Source organism: Hipposideros armiger, unplaced genomic scaffold (genome assembly GCF_001890085.2).
Source record: "Hipposideros armiger isolate ML-2016 unplaced genomic scaffold, ASM189008v1 scaffold_307, whole genome shotgun sequence".
Lineage (NCBI taxonomy): Eukaryota > Metazoa > Chordata > Mammalia > Chiroptera > Hipposideridae > Hipposideros > Hipposideros armiger.
The window spans coordinates 1,159,146-1,170,464 of NW_017731657.1; the positions used below are offsets into that span (position 1 = coordinate 1,159,146).

Genomic DNA, 11,319 nt, shown 5'->3' on the forward strand with positions numbered 1-11,319 from the left:
TTCCGTGGTCTCCTTGCAGAATTGAAAGCTCCTCCAACAAGTGTCCTGGAGGGAGATTGGGGAGGGGGGGTGGCTGAGAGGAAAAGGACGGGCATGCTTCCCCACCTTTCCACCCTTTTGGCATCTTGATGGGCAGAAAGAACAATGAAGTAAGACTTCAGAGATCTCTTAAACTGGGGAGACAGATGTGGGTGTGTGGGGGGGGATGGGAGGGGTGACCAGCTGCTGATGAGCCCTGAGCAGTGTGAGAGCAATTTTGTACTGAGCTGGAACTCATCCCTCTGGGACAGATCTAAGGTTCTCAGGATAGCATCTAGTTCAAGAGCAAGCCTCGCTGGTTTTCAAATTCAGAGAAAAAGAAAGGAAGTGAGAATATGGACCCAATTAATTAAGGCTCTGGCGGGGCACACATCCTCCACTGCTCCATTATGCCACGAGAAAGCACCAAATGGGCATTTATATTTGGCCTCAAGAATGGGTAAAGGAAAGGAGGCGATTCCCAGGAAGCCACTTGCCTAACTTGTCCTGAGGGAATGCAAGTGGACCCATCTTCTTTTTAATTAGTGGTAATCAGAAGCAAAGGTTTTTTTGAAGGCATTTGGAGAAGCGATGAATCTGTACCATTCACCCGGTCTGAACAGCACTGTCAGTTTTTCCACTTCAAACCACCCTCCTTTCTTACCCCAGTTTTGCTCTCTATTTAATTACAAGACTGTCAAAGCTTATGGCACTGCTTGGAAGGAGAACCAGAAAGCATTACACTCATGCTCCTGCTCATTTTCCAACATTTACTTCTAAAAGAACACTTAGTGAAATTAATACTGCCACCTTAATTTAAAAATAAAAGCCCTCTCTCTTCCTATATTTCTTTTACTTGGCTGATTGAGGATGCCAGCAGCATGGACGTAAGTTGCATTATTGGAATAACCAAATGTTATTTTATTCCATCATTTTACACTGATACATCACTGGGGTAAGCATACACACACTCAGCTCTGAACTTCATTGGGATCCTTTGCAGTTTTAGATGCAGTGAGGGAATCACAATAGAGCTTAAACTTTGAACAAGTATCTCATCCATTGATTCACTGCCATTGAAAAGAGAATAAAAATTTCTACTAATCACTATAAATTGTTTAGGACTTTAAATAGAATGAAATTCTTTTTAAAAGTGAGTGGTTCTTGAACGCTTCTCGTTGGCTTCTCTATGATCAACGGTGTGCGTGTGGGTTGTTTTTTTTTTTTTTTTAATTACTGGATGTTGAAACAGAACACCTCCTAGAAGCATTCATGTGCATCAGTCTATCAAACCATTTACTCAAATTAAATGTGTAATCCTTCAAATGCCTCCTTTCAAATTAATGAGTTTAAGTAGCTTGAGTTCACCTGAAAAGATCCTATAGGCACCTGACCTCCTGAATTCTTTCCATTAATTGCACTGAAACTTGTTGGAAAAGACTGCTTACAGGGGCATATGAATGTTCCTATACATCGCTTTCAAATGCAAGATTAGTATTAATTCTATAGTCTCTTTTCCTAAATCTCTTTTGGGGACCCAGGGTAGTGATACGAACAACAAAAAACCCAAAATCTGAACATTCCTCAGTTGAAAAAACTACAAAATTCTACATCACAAACCACACTAACATTAAGCCTTACAAGCCTCCAAATAACCGTATGTAAAGAGAAATATTACCATTTTTTGCTATAAGAATTACAGGTCTTTAAACTGATGGGTAATCGGCATTTTTCACAAGGAGCACAAAGGAGTCAGTTTTCCACTCAGAAAAGTTTTAAAGTAATTAGCCATCACCATAGGCAAATCATTTCTTACTAACTACCCTTTTAAGTCAATCTTTTGTCTCCAGTTTCTAATGTAGGTCCCTACCTTGCTTTAAGAAAGCAGCTTAACTCCCACTTGAAATGTTTATTTTTAGCAGAGGGTCCAGTTGGGGCTGACCACTTAAAATTTTGGTCGCCAGAGTGCCCAACCTTTGCACACCTACTGGGGTCCAGTTCCACCAGATGGGCAGTTTTTACTTAGCATGTGGCATTCGCCATTAATTTGTTATAAAAACTGGAAGATTGACACATGCTTCCTGAACCCCTTAAACTGGGCCAACCAGGTTTTTGAGGTGAAGACTACAATGTATTCTCATAAGAGCCCTACTTCTTTCCTTAAAACCCTTGGTAACCTCTGGTCTTGCCATGACTCTGCTCCCCCATCTCAGGGAAGGGCAGCCAAGTCTTACCTAATGTAGTCATTTCTGCAAAGGATCATGCCGCTCTTGGTGTAACATGACGTGCCGATGTCGCCCAGCTGTGCCTGGCAGCAGGAGCACTTAAGGCACCGGCTGTGCCAGTAGCTGTCCATGGCATAGAGCAGAAAGCGGTCCGCAATCTTGCCCCCGCAGCCTGCGCACCGCTTCCAGGAGAGGGAGCCGGCAGTCACCGGGGGCGGCTGTGAGCTACTGCCCGGATTCACCATGGTCTGCAGACGGCGGGAAGGGGAAAGGGAAAGAAAAACAAAACAGAGGCGATGCAAAAAGTTAGTAAGCGCAGCGTGAGTGAGCGAGCGTACCCGTTCCCCCAAAACGCCCCCCCCCCAAGCTGTTGGAAGGAAACGGCAGGGCAAGGGCAGGAAGGAGGGTGAGCGAGAAGGAGGGAGGCTCGCCGGCAGCAGCCGCCTGTTTACTTTTCTCAAGCTTTGTTCTGGGGCCACGAGCTCCTCTCAACTTTCCAGCGCTCGCCGCTGCTGACAATTTCAGCTTGGGTACTGTCAAAACTCCGAGAGCAAGGCTCGGCGGCGCGCTCCACCCCTCGCGGCACCTCCTCCCGGCACCCCCTCTTCCCCTCCTTCGCCGCCCGCCTCCAGCAAATGAGGGTCAAACCCACCCACCGCCGCGCCCGGCCCCTCCCCACCCCGGCCGAGCCCCGAGAGCGAGCTGAGGGGAGCGGGGAGGCGGCCCCTGCCGGAGCCACGTTCCCTCCCGAGCTCTGCCCTGGGAAGTGAAGCTGCAGTTCACAAATTGGAAATAGTTCGGTTTTCTGAAAGGGAAAGAGGGAGGAACCGGCAAAGGGGAGATGGAGAACGTGGTGGTGGGAGGAGAGGCGCGGGGACCCGAGGAGGGGGTGCGGTGTGTAAAGTTGCGAAACTGGTTTTTCGTATTTTAAACAGCACCTTTCACATGCCTTTGTGGTGACCGCCATCTCCCATTATTGTTCCAAATCTCATTTCGTTTTGAAGATCAATGAGTGTTTTCTCTGGGTTCTCAGGACACAGGCAAGAATAATAGATCATTGAACTTTAGGATGCCTGTTAACTTCCTATACAAACACTCTCCACTTTGGTCTCACTAATCTGCCCTTGATCAGCAATTTAAATGCTAAAGCTTTGTTCCTCCGAAAGGGGTGGGGAGTACAGATAATGTGCGAGAAGGCACTATTAAAGGATGCACAAGTTAAATTCGAGCCAGTCCTGCTGTCACCAAAACTGCTTTTAAAAATTCCCCACTCTTTCTAATGAATGTCATGAGAGAAGCAACTGGGGTATAATATAGGAATCAATTTATAAAGCTTAGCCTAAACCGATTAATTTGTTGCCTCCAATCCTCAGTCCAATAAAGTCCTAGTGTTCCTCCAGTCACTTATTCTATAAAAAGATCAAGTTATTTACTGCCAATTAAGCAGCCTGTTTTGTCTTTGTCCTCTGTAAGCCGAGAGTGTGGGCTCCCCCCAGGCTCCCGGTATCTGCTCAAGACATTCAGCTGATACCTCAGAAGGGAAAGGGCGAACTTCGCCTGTCCCCGGCCCAACTTGGCTGCAAAAAAAAAAAAAAACAACGAGGGGAAGGGAACGAAACAAGCACTCGGGTTCCTTAAATAGGCCGATTTTAAACACATTTCCTCCGAAAGAGTCCCGGAACGTGTGTCCAGAGACCGCACAATAAACCAGAATAAGAACTGCACCAATTAAGCTGTAACAAAACCCTGAGACTTTGGAAACAAGACCACTCTAAAACCCATTAGCATTGCATTTATCCGAATGCATCATACCTTTATGTAAATTGATTTATCTGATGCATTTACTCGAGGAATTGCTTTTTGTTACAATTTCAGCCCTAACCCAAATGAATCTGCATTTCCTGCCCTAGGTCTTTAAACTGTTTCCCCCAACGTTTTAATCGCTCCGAATTCCTTTTTAAAAGGGGAGAGGGAGGGAGGAGATTCCAAGCTCTTCCCCGCCCCCATCTTTGGTGAGAGGTAAATATATATGTATATTTTTTTGAAAAGGAAACATTACACTGAGAAAAGCATCCAGTAACCCCATTAGCTAAAGCTCTTAAGGACAAGCAATACCTTAATGCTGATTAAATCTAAAAGAGATGAATCAAGAGGACTGACCAGAAACTGACTCCCCTGATAACTAAGGACCGGCCCTCATCAAGTTTCATTTAGAGTTGGAAAAAAAAAAAAAAAAGAAAGCTTTTAAGTTAAATAGGCTTATACTCTAGTAATTACATAGCCAAGCAATTTAGGTCCTGGGATAGTCAGTGAAATAGAAAGCAGAACTGGCAGCTAGAGGCAAAATCTGCCCCCCTTTAACAACGTCTCTGGTGTTTTTTAATGGAGACCAAGGGAGGGACAAACGTAGCGCTGGCAATTTGTAGTACAAAAATGGATGCTTAATTCATGTCTTGATTTTAATTAGGTGATTCACCGGACTTCTCCTGGATTGGAACAAAAGACTTATAAGCCAAGAGGAATTTTTTAAAAAGACCCAGCAATACCGAATCCTGCTCACTTAGATCATTTCTGCCACTGTTTCAAAAACACTGTTTACTAGAAAGGGGGGGGAGGGGGTCCGTGACTATTTCCCCCACGCTACTTCTCATACTTAAACCCTCCTTTCAGCACCCCCTGCCTTTCCCTCAGTAACTGAAAATCTCCCCACCCCCCGCTCCTAGGTCCTCACCAGCCCGGTCTCCGAGAACCCTTTTGTAAGCTGGAACCGCTACAAAGCTGGCGGCCCGGGGCTGCCGCTCCGTGCTAGCTCGCAGGCCGGCCTCGGTAGTTTGAGACTCGCGCATTATCCAAGCCAACGTATTGTTTACTTGCAATTTGGGACGGTCAAGGGAAGGAAGCCAAAGAAAACAGCCCGGGCCCCCACAGACCCCCTCTTCCCTGCCCCCTCCCTGCCCGCGGTTCCCCGGCCGTCCCCTTACCTGCTTTTCCCCTATATTGCAATATTGCGAGAGGCGGCTGCGGCGAAAAGCGAGTGAAGCCTCTCGGCTTCCAAGGAAGGGGCGCCTTGGCTGGAGGAAGGGGGAGTTCTCGCAGAAGCAGGAAAGGGGAGGAGGGGGCTACGGGCTTTTTTTTCTTTTTTCTTTCTCTTTTTTTTTTAACGCGTTGCTGAGGCTGGGTTGGGGGGCCCCGCGTAAGTGGCTGGCGGCCAGGAGCAGAAGTGTCAGTCTCGGTCCTCGTCCTCGTCCTCCGCCTCCGGCTCCGCGCGAGCAGCGGCAGGAGCCCTCGGCCCGCGCGGCGCAGCTTCAGGCGCGGCGCAGCGGCAGCAACTGCTGCAATCGCTGCTGCAAGTTTGGCAATGTGGCTTCACTTTGTAGATTCCCCCGCCCGTCGGCCCCCGCCCCCGCCCGCGCTCCTCCCGCTCCTCCTCCTCCTCCTCCACCGCCTTCCTCCCTCCCGCGCGCTCGCTCGCTCCGGCTGGCGGCTGCGGCGGCCACACGGCCGAGCTTCCTGCACCTCCGGCCGGGAAACAGCCCCTAGAGCGGTGGCGGCGGGTGCGGAGGCCCGGAGGCGGGCGCGCGGGGGAGGCGGGGGACTGCGGCCGGCCGGGCCGNGAGGCCCGGAGGCGGGCGCGCGGGGGAGGCGGGGGACTGCGGCCGGCCGGGCCGGCGCGCGGGGAGCCTGCGCCGCTGCCGGGGCTGCTGCTGCCCGGCTCCGAGGCGGCGGCGGCGGCGGCGGCGCTGGCCTCTAGCCGGCTCGCTCGCTCCCTCCGCGGCTCTTACACATGTGTTACTGACAGAGCAGAATCCCAACTACTCCCCGGCTCTGCCGCCGACGTCAGCGACCCTCAGCCACTGGGCGGCCGGATTGTTCAGGCGGAATAATAAAACCTGCCAATCCGGGGAAGGACAAAGGGATGCCTGAAACGAGACTCTGGGGGCGGGGGAGAGGGCCAGGCGGCGGCGCGGGCCGAGGAAGGAGAAGGGAAGGGCCCGAATCAGGTGTGGGCTGGTGACCCCGGCGCCGCGGATCCTCGCCGGGGCTGCCCTGCGCGGCCCGAGATCGCAGGCAGAGGCGAGGGGGGATCTCACCTGCCCTCTCCGTGCACCGGGGACCCTCGGGACCCGCACCCGTGCGCCCCTTGGGGATTGCCCTCCCCTCGCGCGGAGGCGAGAGCCATAGAAAACTTAACTTCACATCTTTCTCAGAAATGGGTCTCTTCTTTTTGGGAAGAAATGTCTTCCCGAAATCTTAGGGCGGTGGACTTCACACACACCCGCAGAAGAGGTGACTTAAAAAAAAAAATTCACGGTGTTGGAGATTTATGAACCTTAGTGGAAGTTTAGTTAACAAAGTAAAACCAGTAAGGGAATCAATAGATCCTAAAGACTGCTTACTTACCGCCATCTCATTAACCGGAGCCTAAACCAAATGCCCAGTAGGCACTTCATAGATGTTTGTCAATTGTTGGTGATAAAAAGATCACAATCCTGATTTTCGAAGTTGAGGCAAACTTCTGGGAGAAAGCCTTTGGTCCTCTATCCACCCGGCTGTGGAGGATGAGAGGCCGAATTTCTCATAGCCCCCAAAAGCAATGTAAGTAATTGCCAAAATTCGCAATCTCAGCCTCGGGAGAGTAAGAAAGGTCACTTCTAGTATAAATCAAGTTTTGAGGAATGCTTTTAGGGTGCTAGTTTGAGAGTCTCTTTCCAGGGCCAAAGTTCAGCGTAGATGCTTGAATATCTAGTCATTCAACTTGATCTTCTCTGCCAAATAGGTTTAATAAATCTCTGATCTGAGGCTAATATTAGGTCTGATTATTATTACTAAGTTCCAGAGAGATTTTTCTGGTGGAAATTATCATGAAAGTGCAAAGCCCTTCTGCTAAGTATCATTAAGTAAAACCAGCCTTGTGGGACAAGTTTTCATATTGTATTACACTCAGCACTGCTGGATTGAGGGAAGGAACCTGCAGGAGTATCTGGCTAGACAATGCAGATGTTAAACATCTATGGTGTTAGCGCCTGTGTGGGGATTTCTATCTTTCAAACCATCAAAATTAAAGCTGCAAAAGAAACAATAATCACTGCCTATAACACCGAGCAGAGGACATTTTAAATACCAAATTGAATACTCATGTCTTTATATTTCTAGCACCTCAGAATTAAATGACTTAATTTTATTGATAGGTATTTAAAACTTCATTTTTATAATCAAGTCACTTTGTGCACGTATGAAAAACATGTTTTAAAGAATCATTAAAACTATTATATAATAGTAATTAAAATGTCCTGTACAGAAAACAGCTGCAGATGGGTGTGATTAAAGAAGGCCAACTTAAAAAGATATAATATTCCTTGAAGGTTAGTAAAGAAAACTCAATTAAACTAAATGAGGAAAAGAACCCCATAAACAAATAATGCACACATTTTAATTCCCTGGTTCAGTTTCAATTTGTTGATAATTTATAATAATCAAAAAGAGATGACACAAGCTCTTAGTGGGCTGCAACGAAGTTATGATTTGTCATGTACAGGTAAATTTCCTTCTCTGGGCCTTAATTTTCTCATTGACAAATGAGGGAATTAAACCAAGTGGTCTTAGTTTTTCCTTTTTTTAAAGGATTTTCTTAAGTACAATACATAATACATAGCTCTATAATGAAAAGTACTTTAGGTATTTCCTGAATATGTATGCTAAAATGAAATCTTTATTTTAAAAGGAAATGTTAGAAATTTAACCAACCACATGTGCAGATATCACTGAGTGATTCCCCAGAAGATACATATAGTTATTGTGGAAGGAAATGAGAGAATGATGGATAAAACTTTGAATATAGATCCCCAGGCTGGAACCGGCCTAGGAGGTGGTTTTAGTGTTAATCTGTGTGGAGTGAGGTCTTTACACATGTCCCGGTAGATTAGAGTGGGTGGGGGTATATTACCAGAGAGCTTTATTTGCTGATGTTGTGGTTAGAGAAATACAAAAGAGATAATGGCAAACAGTCTCTCTTCTGAGAAGTGGGGAGTAAATACATTGACTATAATCAAAATTCAGGTGTACTTTAACCACAGCGCCACCTCTGGGTAGTTTTTATTTCTGCATCCTTTGCATTTTGCAATCCGTGCTCATTGGGATAGCAAGATTTGTGGTCTGAGAGTGAGTGCCCGCTTGAATGAAAAGCAATGTCAATCTTTTATTTCCACTGATGCTAAACTCACAAAAACTGTAAACACACACAAGTGTTTTTACATGGAGTTCTATGTTCAGGTATTCTTCAAATGAATATAAAACAGGGCTCAAAAGAATAATCCTGGTATATAGTAAAATTACCTGAATTCGAAATAATAATATTATATTGTGCCCAGCAGTTCAAGAAAATTCTGCTGACATCATACATTCGTCATTCAGGCTACTTAACTACAAGGAGAAATAAGAGTACAGTGCTTTGGAAAAGAAAGAGAAACTCAAATTGTTTCTTTCTTGAATCTTAATTAAAAGGTGGAAACCATATTGATCCTAGATCAAACCCTCATGCCCCCTAATCACCTCCAAATTATTTGTCCATACCTTCCCTTCTTCTCATTTAAGCACTTTAATCATAATCATTTTTCCATTCTCCAAGTAACAATTCTTTAAAAATCTGCCATGGGCAGCCAGAGAGGTTCCCCCAAATACCCACGTTGCCTTCGGTATCTTGAAAACAGCCAGACTATTTGATGCTGATATGGCAACCTCCAAGACAGAGCTCCCCAGCTCTGTCTCAAGAAAATATATTTTATTCTTTTAAAGCCAATGCAAAACTGGTTTTGAAGGCAGTCATTTTACAATAGGATTTTTTCTCTCTCTCTTAATCTGCCTACTTTTATTGCTGCTATCATAGGAATCCCTTGATCTAAAGGTTCAGCCAAGGTGAATCGAAAAAGCTGGAGTCTAGGACAACAATTCCAAAATGTAAAAGAGTGGCGTGAAGAACAGGGAAAGGTTCTTCCCTGTTACCAAAACGTGTAATGAGAAAACACAAGGCGGAGGAATGGCAGTTAGGTCCCTGCCAGTTTTGTGTTGTGGTGGTGTTAGCTGGGTATTGAGAAGACACCGCACAGTCAGTAGAGTCATGGAGGCTGCTGCAACATTTAAGAATAGGGGTTTATAGCAAACAACATATCTAGAAAACTACATTTCAAAGAACCACATCCTGGTTTCGAATATTGGTAATATTACTTTAAATTTACTGACTGCCTTTTGTTTGTATTTCTCAAAGTTCCTTACAAATATCTCACTAAATATTTCATGTGATAAAGGGGTAGATAGTTGCAGTATTAAAACATTCTTGGGTTTTTTGTTTGTTTGTTTGTTTAGCAATCCAAATGTCTACGTTTGGTAAATGTCCCACCAAATTGTATTAATCGGTATTTAAGAAGTGCTATCCTAACCTCTCTTTTATAGGATGCTATGAAAGCATAATGAAGTGGGTTTTATTGCAATAAAATAACTAGAAAATCACTAAGGAACATGAAACAACATTGATATTGTTGTGATTAGAAATATAATTTAAGATGTAGAGTTTGCATTTAATTATTCTATTTGATTGGGACATTTGAAACTCCTAGAGATGGTGGGAAAGGTGATAAAGATGATGGCAAAGAAGAGAATACATCTGTGACAATTATTTTGCCTGATGTAGCAAGGCCATTTTTATTATAGGGGCAAGAAATTACTCCTTTCTTCATATATGTTTACTAGGGTAGGAACAGGACCTTAAAAAGCCTCCAGATCTGCCCCAGAGTTAAGAGTAAATCTTGATATATGCTATCATAGGAAAAATTCTTTGGCTTATCCATACTACCTACTTCTAGGACTGAGTACTGTCAACAATATTCCAACACACGTGATATTCTGCATATATTATTGCAAATAAATGATCAAACTGTATACATGAGCATATTATATGTTTATTAGCGTCTTCTAAATGGTCTAGTGGTTCGACAGGCAATACTTATTAAAGTCCAAATAAATTTTATTATGGATAAATTTAATTTTGTAATAGTTACCAAAGTGTATGTAGATGACTGGGCCATTTGGATATATATGTGATGTGATTATTACTAAAATATGTATTAAAATTATAAATCCAGTAGAAAATAGAAATTCCATTTAATATTAATTACAGTTGCTCTCCAAGACAATAGAAATGAGCATTTATTGATGGAGAAACTAAAGCATTAAAACATAATTCACCCCCCCCTTATGTTCCCATTAACTGTTATTGGTAAAAAAAAAAAAAAAGGCTAATAATTCAGAAATTCTAAGTGCCCCAAACCACAGCTTCTTTAGTTAGTGTCACTTTTACAGCATTGATATAATTGAGCTTTATCTCTATGTAGATTTGTAATTAAATGTAATATTGGGTTGTTGGAAAAGTCATGACGCATTTTTGCAACGAAAAACAGAGAAAAAATACGTCATGACTTTTTCAACAGCCCAATATTTAAACTATAATACTGGTTTCTATTTGCTCACCAAAAAAGTTGATGAAAATATGATAATATTTATTAATCTATTGTAATGAATGACCCTGGTGGAATTAGAGGAATTCAATCCATAGCTGTCCATAGACATGAAAAACACATATTTCTACTCTCTATAGTGCCATAAATTTTTTAGAATAAGAAGAACCACCGGATATGGATTTTTTTTTTAAATAATAAAATTGGATAACTCAATTGACTAAAATGTGTTCCCTCCATGCAGAGGTACACATTATAACGTCATCATTTATATTTCTCAACATAAATCAAATTTCATAATAAAATTGTTTTTGATGAATCACCACTTCTTTTCTAGCTTCAAAACATTCTGACAGAGAAAGCAAATTTGTTGATTTCTCTGTATGATAAGAAATCGCTGAAAATATATTTAAGACTTTTAGTCTAAGATGATAATTTTGGGGGGAAGTTTCCTTTTAAAAAAAAAGGAACATGTTCAAGTGAGGCCATTTTAAAATTAGGGAAAACAACTCAAGAATAAAATAGACTTTCTTTTCTGCATTTTTGCAGAGCCATCTGTTGTGCTCTCT

At 43.7% G+C, this 11,319-nt stretch overlaps 1 protein-coding gene across 5 annotated transcripts in view; it reads right to left on the reverse strand.

The window, feature by feature from the left end:
- LMO4 (LIM domain only 4) overlaps window positions 1-5,850 on the reverse strand; it is a 16,935-nt gene extending 11,085 nt beyond the window's left edge. Inside the window, exons 1-3 of one of the 5 annotated variants that reach the window (XM_019659922.1) lie at window positions 5,225-5,850; window positions 2,253-2,491; window positions 1-45 (exon numbers count right to left, since the gene is read on the reverse strand). The exon at window positions 1-45 is cut by the window's left edge and continues 30 nt beyond it. In XM_019659922.1, the coding sequence (XP_019515467.1) occupies window positions 1-45; window positions 2,253-2,488 (281 nt within the window). In that variant the 5' untranslated portion in view covers window positions 2,489-2,491; window positions 5,225-5,850. Of the gene's footprint in view, window positions 46-2,252; window positions 2,492-2,695; window positions 2,844-3,181; window positions 3,205-5,224 lie in introns of those variants that run through there. The other 4 variants (XM_019659924.1, XM_019659923.1, XM_019659925.1 and 1 more) reach the window with 4 other exon arrangements.
- Between the last annotated feature and the right edge of the window lie 5,469 nt (window positions 5,851-11,319).